The sequence below is a fragment of the Solea senegalensis genome, linkage group LG20 (assembly GCF_019176455.1).
Source record: "Solea senegalensis isolate Sse05_10M linkage group LG20, IFAPA_SoseM_1, whole genome shotgun sequence".
NCBI classification, from domain to species: domain Eukaryota; kingdom Metazoa; phylum Chordata; class Actinopteri; order Pleuronectiformes; family Soleidae; genus Solea; species Solea senegalensis.
In genome coordinates, this window is record NC_058039.1 from 15,963,905 (window position 1) to 15,976,813 (window position 12,909).

General features: G+C 41.2%; 1 protein-coding gene across 5 annotated transcripts in view; it reads left to right on the plus strand.

The window, feature by feature from the left end:
- The window catches only part of phf14 (PHD finger protein 14), a 103,661-nt gene that overhangs the window by 2,824 nt on the left and 87,928 nt on the right, over positions 1–12,909 (plus strand). For all 5 annotated transcript variants that reach the window (XM_044052260.1, XM_044052258.1, XM_044052256.1 and 2 more), the window contains exons 3-6: positions 1,899–2,635; positions 2,940–3,072; positions 9,698–9,857; positions 10,745–10,856. In XM_044052260.1, the coding sequence (XP_043908195.1) occupies positions 1,899–2,635; positions 2,940–3,072; positions 9,698–9,857; positions 10,745–10,856 (1,142 nt within the window). The remainder of the gene's footprint in view (positions 1–1,898; positions 2,636–2,939; positions 3,073–9,697; positions 9,858–10,744; positions 10,857–12,909) is intronic.

The following is a 12,909-nucleotide window of genomic DNA, read 5'->3' on the forward strand; positions in this document are numbered from 1 at the left end:
TGCTTTTTCTCTTGTTTCTTCTTTCTTAAAATAAGTCCACACAGCTCATGAGCAGCTGTTATTCATGTTCTGGTCACATGGATGATGGTTGTTCATGTGTAATCACGCTATTTTGCATAATCTTGCCCAGTCTTCCAGTACGGACAGCAAATTACAAAGGCCTGCAGGAACATTTTGGACTGGTAGCTTGATTGTGATGGTGAGAGCGAGAAGAAGAGCTAGTGTGGTTTGTTTTCCTGGATGAGACCAAGGAAATAAACAGTGCAAGGTGACTCATCTCTGTTAATACAAATGCAGAAACTCTGAATTGCCTTTCAAAGCCCAGAGCCTCAGAGTGGGCGTTTGTAGGGCTATGCCCAAGTAATGATTTTCTGTGACAGCACTGGAAACGCATGCATCAAACTGGATCATCTTATATGTATTAATTTTTTCAAAGTGCTCGTATTTTTTCATTCATTAAACACTTTTCTAAATACATATATGTATCCACAGTTATGAAAAATGTGTTATTCACTCCGTTGCCCAGTGCGTCCTTTCAGCTCACCTTCACAGCAGCCACCCTTCACTGAGCTCCCATATCGGTCCACGTTTGTCTCACATTTTAATGCCTGCGTTCATCATTTGTGATGTGGAAACACACAGCACAGACAGGAAGAGTATGAGCGGTGCTGCTCTTCGCGCAGTTATAAAATAAATAAAGCACTCTGTCATGCTGGAAGTCAGTAGGGGAGTTGTTTCCCACGTCTGGTTCACAAGATGTTTTGCTGACTTCATTGAAAGTCAGCTCTCCAGCAGAGACGACACAAGCTGCTGCTGTCCAGTCTTTCTCTCTTTCTTTTTCTCCCCCCCTTTTTTTTTCTTCAAGTCATACTCTTGGCACACAGAGTGTTGTGCAGGAAAGAGGATGACTCAAATTTAGATCACAAAAATAAATCCCCCCGTGGTGGGACTAATAAAGGATCATGTTATCTTATCTTAAAATAATTACCTTATTATCTATCCAAAACAGAAACCGAATGTTAAATGGGTTAGTAATTAATAGTCTGTTAATTAAAAATAAATAGTACAATACACATGCATTAGTACTTTTGTTGATGTACGCCCTCTGCTGCTGTGAAACGTGTGCATGTGTGGATGATAATAACTTACAGACCTGGTATTAACATCCGTCCTCAGTGACAAATGTGTTCTCAAATCACCTCTGAATGTGGTTTCTGTGATCTGAGCTAAAGTCAGGACGCACTGGGGAAATTCTGAGCCATGTTCAGCACAACCTGGCCATGATCACATGAGGACGGATGTTAACTCCGCATCTGATTATAAATGGCAACGAAGCAAGCGTGACAAGGCAGCTTATTAGTGCACATGCAAGGAAGCACGGGGCAAACACAGCACCGCAGTGAAGCTAAACATTAAGATATGATCTGTTATGTTATTATGGGAACTGTTGTTGGTCATTATAAAACTGTGACAGGGCAAATTAGACTATGGCGGGCCGCCACAGTCTAAATAATTAATGGAAAACACTGGCGCAGCGTAATGGTGATAGAAAAACAACAACATTGCCCTCACTATTATTCTCTCAGCCACTGGGAAAAATTAAGTCTTGAACTTTGTCATTCCATTTCCAAGACAATGATGGTATTTTACCTGATATTTCCAGCGTAACGTTGGCTCTGAGGGAAAATTTACGACAGTGACCAAACAATGAATAAATGAAAATGAATAAGATAATTGTATTATAGACAGGTAGGTACAGATAGGTGTTCAACCATAGTGAAGGGTGTTTACATTCACTTCAGAGAGCCAGTTTACAGAAAAGTATGTTTGAACACCAAGAAACGAGTGCTCCTATCTTTGCCCTTTGATTAATTTGTGATTGTTCTGTGTTGTGACAGGATCAGACGGCACAGGCAACGGCAGTGATGAAGAAGGCTCTAAAGCGAGTGCCGCAGGTTCAGAAAGTGAGTCGGACAACGCAGCCTCTGCAGACGACGGTATAGACGAGGAGGAGGCCAAAGAGTTGGCCGCCGAAGACAACTTAACGGAGGACGACGAGAAGACTGAAGAGAAGACCAAGCAGCCGCCTTCAGCAGACAGCCCAACCAAAGACAACCCTGCTGTCACTCCTCCTAAAAGCCGGCGCAAGAGCAAGAAAACAGCCGAGGTGGAGCCCGCTCCGCCTTCTGAGTCTGCCTCAACGTCAGTTCCAGCCAGTGTGAACGCTGACGAGAGTCAGGCCGAGCCCAAGAAATGGAATTTCCGCAGGAACCGTCCCCTGCTGGACTTCACCACCATGGAGGAGCTGAACGAGATGGACGACTACGACAGCGAAGACGACAATGACTGGAGACCCACGGCAGGGAAGAAGAAAGGCAAAGCAGCTTCCCAGAAAGGAGACGCCGAGGGAGAGGAGGGTGGCGGCGCCAGTGATGACGACGATGATAACGACGACGACGACGACGATGATGACGACGACGATGAGGACGATGACGATAAGGAGGACGGTGATGACAACAACAGTAGCAGCGACAGCGATAAAGAGGGGAAGAAGCCCATGAAGAAGCCGAAGAACACCAGCAATTTTGACGAAGAGCTCACCAATGACAGCATGTCCCAGGGAAAGGGCAATGAGGTGGGCACAGATCTATTCTTTCACAAGACTAGAGTTTCATCAGGCAGCAGTATTTATTATTTATTGATTGTCCACTATATAAGAATTAATGACATCTAATGGTAAAACTGCACGCTTTAACAAACAGACAAACCCCTTCCCTTTCTAAGCAGAATACTGTATCCTTCAGATACCAGAAAAGATCTTTCCCTTCTTTCAGTGTCTTTCAGTGTCTTTCAGCCTTCGATATGGCATCTATGGTCAGATCAGACGGATGGGGTCTCGATATGTAGCTTCAGTGCGTCTCTTGTTTTCTGATTCCCAGGATGCCTTGCTGGACCGATCGCAGACCTGGAGCACGCAGCACATTCTCATCTGCTGCGTCTGTCTGGGAGACAACAGCGAGGACGCTGACGAGATCATTCAGTGTGACAACTGTGGGGTGACGGTGCATGAAGGTAAGCCGGACAATAACCCAAACCCTTAGTCCAGTTGTTTAAATCAATGTTTTACATACAATGACCAAGGGCTATCTCTTTTTGTTCACAATTTGATATGATTTTGAATGTGTCTGTGCCATCGAACATGCAAACGTCGCAAAAAACTGCCTTATTGTTTGGGGAAAATCCACACCAGTTCAATATAACAGAGGTGGAGTTCTCCTAAGCCATGGCTTCCCTCTGAAAAATCAACGGCACTGCCTGGAGTTTGCTAGTCTCTTTAGGCTGGACATGAAGCAGACTAGCAAATAGTGTGATTCGACTGAGGCAAAAATGGATGCATCCGTGCAAGACCATAGAACAGCAATGGGTAGAATGTGCTCTATACAGTCCCTGACAAAAGTCTTGTCACTTATCCATTTTGTAGAAAAAACAGCTCATAACCTAACTTTAAATTAATCCATTGGTTTTAGAAATGGCTCATATGAAAGCTAAAACCCTCCCAAATCATGTTCAATAAACTAAAATAAATTAGCTTCACTGAAGAAAGATTGATCATTTAATGAACACAGAAAGGTCAGATTTTGGCAAGACAAAAGTTTTGTCGCCTACAGAGAGTAATGTGAAAATTGAACAAATAATTTACTTCAAATACAAAAATATGCTGCATAACATCAGTAAATTAAGCAGTGGTGCTGTGAGATCCATATTTAATATCTTGTATGACTTCCATGAGCTTGAAGGACTGCATCCATGCGGTTCGATAATGATTCATACAAGTCATCATGAATAGCAAAGAAAGCAGTCTTACATGCCTCCCAGAGTTCATCAAGATTCTTTGGTATTGTCTTCCATGCTTCCTCTTTCATTCTACCCAAGACATGCTCAATGATGTTCATGTCTGGTGACTGGGCTGGCCAGTCCTGGAGCACCTTGATCTTCTTCGCCTTGAGGAACTTTGACATAGAGATGGAAGTATGCGATGACTGCACCACCCTGCTGCAAAATTTGACCCCTTTTATGTTTGGGAATGTAAGAGGTAGCTAATACTTCTTGAAATTTTAGGCTATTGATATTGCCTTCCACCCTGCAAATCTCTCACACACCCCTTTACTGGATGTAACGCCAGACCAAGATTTCTCCACCACCAAACTTAACTGTTTTCTGGGTGAATCTCGGATCTATGCGGGCTCCACTAGGTCTCCTGCAATATTTACGGCGGCTGTGATGTAATTCAACTGAAGATTCATCGGAAAAATCCACCTTCTGCCACTTTTCCAGCGTCCATCCTTTTAGCAGGCTGTGGGCCTTGGCAAATGCCACACGTTTTTTTAATTGCCTTTTGTTTAGTGCTGGTTTCTGGGCACGGAGACCATTTCGAGACAGAATTCTACAAACTGTTCTGGTTGACATGGGAACTTGAGGTGACCAGGCCTGGTGAAGCTCTGCTGCAGTGGAAAAGGGACTGGCCTTGGATTTTCAAGCAGTTGTCTTGCAGGGTCTGCCGGACCTGGGCTTGTCAAAAACATCTCCAGTCTCTTCTAATCTTTTTCTTATACTTTGTATTTGACGCTGAGACACATTGAAGGTGTCAGCCACCTCAGCAGTGGATCTGGTCTTCAGCCTCTTGATAATCAACGCTTTGGTCTCAGGGTGAATCTTAGGCATGTTGTCAGAGGTCACGTTGCAGTTGATGTGAATGTCTGGTGTGATGGGGTTCTTTTTATACACACCCACTAATTGATTGATCAATTATTGATCACAGGAGAGGCTGTAATCTAGGATTGGGTGCATCATATGACAAGGCGACAAGACTTTTGTCTTTGCAAAAACTGACTCAGTGGGCTTTACCAAGCTGTGAACGTTAGAATGCTTTTCAGAAGTTTCATTTGGCACCAAAACATTACTTCAAAAACTGTTGGGATTAAAATGAGCCATTTCTTGTAAAAAAAATTGATTAGACATATATTTAAGGGGCACTTAAGGTCAACTTGTACCCAGGCGACAAGACTTTTGTCAGGGACTGTAGACGAAAACATGCTAAATATGTTCTAGTCGTTCACGGTCTAATATCGCCATATCGCCCACCCCTTATTATTCCATTTTAGTTGAGCTTCTTCCTTGTTGTCAGTGATTTCCCGTTCAGAGAGTGTTTATCCTATCCTACTACTGAGTGTTATGAATACTCTTAGGCTGGCAGCACTAAAAAATAAGTAACAGCTATAACGACTTACTGGTAATTTATACATTTGTTCAAAGTAGATTCTTTTCAAAAAGTGACAGCCCTGTGAGGTCCTCACTATGACACCATCTTCAGTTATCTATGTTTCCACACATGGACATACACAGGCATGCTCACATAGCGGTGAAGAACTAATTCTCCACCTACCGACAGAAGAGCCAGTCTTAAATTCATCATGTTGCTTTGGTTGGCTGATATTGTCTTCCTCTGAGACTGAAGGGAGGCTAAGTGGTTTGCACGAGAGAGAGAGGAAGCAATGGCCGCACTTGTGGCTAGTTCTAATATTTGTCTCTAAGGACATTAACAATTTTACCAGGGTAGGGAATATACGGAAAACAAAATTCAGGCTTTGTTAATTATTCAACACTCAATAAACATCTGCGATAATCATATCTGCAGTAATTGCATTGCTGTGCACCACAAACCTGCACTGATTACTACATAATGAGTGAAATAACAACATAATTATCAAATCACACTTTATTGTACTTCAGTATTTTCGATTCACCCAAGCTGTATTAAAAATGCCGTTATTTAATGTTTATATGCCCAGATGAGAACTTTGGGAATTTTGAAAGACAACAAATTAAAGTTTCTGACACTGGCATATGTGGGGAAATGTGGCCGTTGTGTGTATTGTATTGTACTATATTGATTTTCTGGGACACATACTGCTTCATGATTTATTTTAAGGCTTGAACCATATAAAATACATGTATTATATCCAGTTGTGGAAATGTGCAGTTTTAAGTATTGCACTGTGATGTAAGGTGTTGCTCTCGGTAATGAACGTAGGCATTTATTTTGAGGAGAGATGAGCAAGGAATCTTGGCACCCTGAAATGAAGCTGTATTTGGCTGTAAAGAAGTGCTGCCGAAGCAGGGTCTTTTCACCCTGGCAAGTGAAAGTACTGAATTCATTTATGTTTCAGAAATCCAGACACACACATATCCACATTGCATGGACCGATAGGAAAAGGGCTTTTGCAAACAGAGTTAAACGTCAAGTCAAGTTTGTAATTTCATTATGTTGTGTCATGAGTGCTGTCTAACGTAGGTGTTCAGTAGTTTTGAAGTCACTTAAGTAAAGCCAGTTCATGTCATTTTCACCCACATCTCTGTGTGTTTGTCATGTTTCTTCTTATGACATTGATAGTGTTATTGGCTGTGTAGGAATTCATGGGGAAATAATTAGAATGTGACTTTTTTGTGCTATTACAAAAAGAGACATTAGCTTTTCTTGACATAATCATGCAGACATGCTGTAATATTTCTGGATGCATTGTTGAAGGCTAGCCAACAATTCCTTCCCTCAAATCGGAATTCATTTTAAAGTACTTCTCCTGGTTCACTAGACTCTATCTCACCTCTACCGTCCTTTTTTTTTTTCTTTCTGCCAAGCTTGTCAATTCTGATGAGGATAATCTTTCCTTGAGGGATTATGAAGCTATCCTGTAGTCATCACTTTTTGTCAGCTTAGCTCATATTACCCGGCAACCCGTGGCTTAACGGTCAGAGCTTTGTATCTCAGTTCAAAAGGAACATCGAAGATTTGTACCACGGTTCAGCCCTAAGATGGCTAAGCCAGCGTGGTGGTCATTCACATCCCCTATCGTCCCACAGTTCGAAGTCCAATCAGGGAAGATGAAACTCCCAACTGCTGCCAAAGGTGTTCTCATAATACCCGTTTATAATCATTGTCCTTGCACAATGCTTTCACCACACACTTAGTAGGTTAGCTTATATTAAAACGTTTGTATACCTGTTTGTTTGACTAAAATAATACTAATAGATAATGTGATACTTTTGCATTTGTACATTCCGCTGGAACCAAAGGTGCCTGGGTTGCTCTGTTCTATAGTTTTAGCTCCTGGACTTTGACCTGCAAATTATAGAAGATGCCGATGCACAGAAGCATTGTAAGTCAATGGGAAAAAGAAGAGTAGTCCAGTCCAAATAAATTGTGAAGGTAACTGTGCATGGACACATACTGACCAAGGGGGAATCTTAGGTAGAAACAGTCATTTCCACATGTTGGGTTGACTGACTTTAAGTAGATGTTGCCTTTTGAAGGTCAAGACAGAATCCAGCTGTGATTTAATTTACCTAATGAAGTAATCAATCAGTTGCTTGATTGGTTTTCCCATTGAGCTAATTTCGTGAAACCTGATGAAACTGAAAACAATCACCCACACACATCCCTAAGCCTCTGAAGAGTTAGTGATTCACCGTGACACAAAGCAAGAGGTCTCTCAATCAAAAAAGGTCATCGACCCACCAGACAAAGTTAGTGCTAAGTAAATAAATAAATAAATAAATAAATAGAAAACTCTGTCTGCCCCAGTGTTTGCTTTCAATTGACTGCCCAGCTCCCCAGTGTGGCACACAGTGGCATGCATGCAGAACACTTAGCTTTTAACTTGTGAGTCTTTCCCATTGCTTAAAAAGCCTGAAGGCTGGATGACTGAATTAGGAGTTAGAATGTTATCTCCCCAACAGAGGCAGAGTACAGATTGCTGCCCTCATTGGTAAGGGAAAGCATGCCTGGTGTAGTAACTGCCATAGAAACCACATCAGCCTAGTAATTGTTTAGGCAACCTCAGAAAATTAGAGAGAACAACATTAAAATGCTTTCGCTCGGCTTCGCCTTGCTTCTCTCAGGCTATGTTTTATATCCAATGTTCATTTTGTGGTGGCGCAATGTCACAGGAGATTGACAGCTCTAGACCAAAGAGCCGCTGGATCTATTTCTAATAAAGATGGAGAGAGAGGGAAAACCAATTGAATTAGAACAGTTACATATTCTACAGAAGAGGCACGGGGTAGTGTGTAGACGGCTGGGCGCCGATTTGAGTTGTTACTGTTTTAATAGCAGATGATAAAAGTGAGTGAACAACAGAAATTGTCTTGTGTTTCACACAATAAATCAGCAACATTCAGCAGATTTTTCCTGGCATCTATCTTCCACCGACATTGTAAGGCAGTTTCAGACTTTAAATTAGTCACACTGTTTTGTCTTATCATTGCCATAGCTTCTTGGGAAAAATAATGACTTGATTTATGGCACAAAGGAACCGTGTGCTTCCATTTCCAAAATAATGAAAAGAAACTGGTCCACATTGTATCTTTTTGTGTTTTTCACAATCCTGTAATGAAGATCACGGTTATGATAATAACACGACACCTGCTCTTAGGGGAAATGACCACACAGAACCTGCCCAGGACATGATAGTCTTCTTTAATGATATTTGGATATTTTTCCCACCCAGACAAACACACAAATGTCATGATTCAGTATTTGTCATTACTTTACTTTTGCTAGTAGTTACGTGAGGTTGAATGTTCATCGAGTTACCTATTTTAGCACATTAGGGTGGAGCAAACGGGTGAATCTGCAGATTTGTTCTTGACTTACGAGCCCGAAATACTTCCACACACCGTTTTTTTTTTCCCAGATGCTTTGGTGTTGTGCTTGTCTGCTCAGGAGGAAGGTTCATCTTGTGAGCTGATTTGTGAATTTTGGATGATAAGTGACAGCCCTGCCTTATACCTTTCCCCAATTAACGTTGCAGAGTCAAAATTCAAGTCATAGAACGAAGGAACAACTACTGTACAGAAACTTCCCCCATTTTCACCACCAACCTTACTTTACAGTAATACTTAAACAGTTATGATAAAGTTTTGGACCCCTTTTTTCCACTTAAAGAGAAGAAAAAAGGTCTTGAGTTTACTTTTTTGCCATCGTGTTTGGGGATTGTTTGGTCTATGAAAACTTTTATTTCCTTCCTCTGTTTCTATGATTGTATACATTGTAATATGTAATTAGAGCTGCAACTACCGGTTATTTTCGTAATCGATCTGTCGATTATTTTCTCGATTAATCGAGTAATCGTTTGGTCCATAAAATGTCAGAAAACGTAGAAATGAAGAAAATATTCACATTTAAGAAGCTAAAACAATCAGAAAAATTTTGTTTTAAAAATGAAAAAAGCTTCAAACCGATTAATCGATCATCCAAATAGTTAATCGAGTAATTCTTTCAGCTCTAGTTGGAATAAAAACTTTATTTGAAAGAAAAAAAACGTTCTACGCAGGACACATGCTTTATGTGCATGCTCTACGTCTACGTCTATGCCTGGCATATGTACTTCAGAGTTTCTAGATGTTTTGTGAGTTTCGTGTGGATGAAGATTTCTTGACATGTTTACGGTGAGCGTTTTCAAAACGACGAATAAAAAGATTGTTTACGCTTTGTTAGGTTTCCGTGTGGGTAGGGCCTTTGTGGGTAGTGACAAATGATGTGATGCCCAACTGTTACGGAACAGACAATAGGACATCTAATATCTTTAATGAACAACATAACTGATATTGCTGTACTGACAACCACTGTCTGTGTTTTCAGGATGCTATGGCGTGGACGGTGAGAGCGACTCCATCATGAGCTCAGCCTCGGAGAATTCGACCGAGCCTTGGTTCTGCGACGCCTGTAAGAACGGAGTGACTCCGAGCTGCGAGCTGTGCCCCAACCAGGACGGCATCTTCAAAGAGACGGACGCTGGGAGGTGGGACACGGCTCCGTAGCCTAACCCTAACCGGGTAGTCAGCTGCCAATTATGAGGCCAGCAAGCAGAGCAGTGTTCATAAACAAATGTCACCTAATGACCTTAAAATGTACAAACTGCTGCAGGCAGCTAAAGGCTATCTAAATTATACATATATTCAGTGTTTAGGAGAAAAGGGGAGATGAAGAGAAAAAGAACTGGCAGAGGAATGCGAGAGCAGGATGGAGGGAGGAGAGGAGATAGAGGAAGAAAAGGAGTGAGAGAAAAGAGTGTGTTATGTGAAGCGTGAGGACTTCAGCCACGTTATCGCTGATAGTGCTCCTCAGCCAGGCTGCACCCGAATTTACTACTTCACTAGAGCATGAAAAACACAGCAAATTAAACTGTGAAGCGGTTGCTTGCCAGAGATGGATATCTTTATATTGGACTTCGGATTCTCTTCCCTAAAGTCCGCATTTGAAATTGTGTCACAGCAAACTGTAGTCAAGAGTCTGGGGCTACATAAATCTATGAATCCATTTCTTTTTGAAGTGTCTGAGCAAGTCAGTGCGGCCAATTTTTTTTAAGATGTTAAGTTTCTTTTGTTTGCTGTGATTCTTTACGTTGGATTCAAAAAGTACCCCAAGCCATAAATATTGTTCTTTGAAATCAGCACGAAGAGGTCGATACATTTTAAATGTCACCTTCTGCGCCTTTGTCCGTATCCCTGAAATATCAATGAAGGCTGAAAAGATACAAAAAAAAGGAGAAGATACAAAGTGAAAGAAAACAATTCACTTAATTATATCAGAAGTTATTTTTGTTTTGGAGACATCTTCAGGTCATGATTTCTGTTTCACCTTTATCAGTCAGTTTGATTGTCCCTTTTCCTCCATCTTCATTTTCAGGTGGGTGCATGTGGTTTGTGCACTTTATGTTCCCGGAGTTGCATTTGGAGACATTGATAAACTACGACCAGTGACACTCACAGAAATGAATTATTCAAAATACGGAGCCAAGGCAAGTACTCTTTTTACATACTGATGCAGTGTGCTGACGTTAGTTAGGTTTAACTGACGGTATTAACCTCCTGCAGGTCCAGATGTCCTTTTAGATTAATGCATCATGACCTTATGCCCAGATAAGGCCACTTTATTAGGCGCACTATACTAATACTAGACCAGTGGTTCTCAAACTTTTTATACCAAGTGCCACCTGAGTGATAACGGGTGACGTATCACCGTTATTGACGTTACAATACAGTGGTGTAAACTCGAGCTGAAACAATTACTCAATTCATCGATAATTAGCTATTTTGATTGATTCAACGGATTGAGGCTTTTTTTCATGATTAAAACACAATTTCCGATTGTTTTAGCTCCTTAAATGTGAATACTTTCTAGTTTCTTTGCTCCAGATAACAAAGAAATCATTAAAACTGCATTATTTTGGTTTGTGGACAAAAACATAATTTCCAGGTTTGACATTTTTTTTAAGTTTTCTGACATTTTATGGACCAAACTATTACTCGATTAATGGAGAAAATAATTGACAGATTGCAGTTGATAGTTGCAGCTCTAGTAGCAAAGTCAGCTACAGACTTTTCACAGGAGGCAGATTTATTCCCAATAAAGATAATTTGCTCTCTTATCATCCTCCTCTTCCTCACATATACTTTACACACTTAATTTATAATAATGAATTAAGAATTTAATTTTATTAATCCCCCTTGGAGAAAGTATTCCTCTGCATTTGACCCATCCTTGAATTAGGAGCAGTGGGCTACCACACTGAGTAGCGCCCGGGGAGTATTGGGGGTTGGGTACCTTGCTTAGGGGTACCCTAGCCCTTTTTGGCCGGGTGGGGATTTGAACCGGTGACCCACCAGTTACAAGTCAAGTTCCCTTTCCACTTGGCCACTGTTTGTCATTTCTACATTCACACACTCTACACGTACAGTTTGAGAACCATGGTACTAGACCACACCTTTGTCATTAATTCCATGTGAAATTAAAAGTTTTCCCGTGAGGAGAATCTGCTCAGTGTTGACTCGACTGCATCACGTTGTTTGTGCCAGGTTTATCAGCCACATGTTCACGCCGCCAATCTCCTGTTCACTGAACTCTCTCCCTGTGTCATGTTCATGAAACCAGTCTCGGGCGACTTTTTGTTTTGTGACATGAGAAACTTATCACGCTGAAAGACTCCCAGCGGAAGACGGTTTACACTCTCATCCACCTGAGCAGCAGCAATATGGCCAAACATTCACTCATTTAAAAAAAAGATGGGTTGTACGAATTTCAGGATTGAACATTTGCAAGGAAAGAGCTGAAATTTTTGACAAAGAAAAAAAAAAGAAGCTTGTATTGTCAGAAGAGTCAGTATTGTAAGGATGTGCATGAGATAGAGGTGTGTACGTGATATAAAGTGCATCCAAATATATGAAATGGTAACAACTGACACTATAGCAACTATAGCGACGTAACCATTCACAGGACAGATCAGAGAGACATTGGGCTACATCCACACTATTTAAAAAACTTTGTTTTTGAGTCACACAAATTGAGAAGTTTGATTACAGCACTGCATCTTTGGTGCTAATGCACAATGGAGATCTTTTAAAACAAAGACCCAATCGCCCGCATTGCTTTTGAGTTGGTACCATCGTTGAAGTAGCCTGGGTCTAACTTCATCAGTTCCAGTTGGGACGCACTCATACATATTAACATGAACAGACGGCCTCTCTCACGTGGTAGCAGTAATGTAACAGCAGATACATTCTGTGTTTTGTCGTCCAGGCGACTAAAAGAAATAAAATGATTGACGGTGGTTGACGGTGACATTGTTGAACAGCGGCGTGTGTTATAAAGGCAACCAGAAGCAGCTTTGACATTTTTCACTGCGAAACACTCGGTACCACTGTGCTCTCATTGTATTTTGGCATTTTAATTGATCACCAAAGTGCCTTTTAAAGAGCAATTCCTCGGTAGAGCACAGGGTTTTAAATAGGTTTTATACTTATAAAGTATTGTTAAAGACTGGTATTAGAAAGTCATTGTTGTGTGGATGGGCT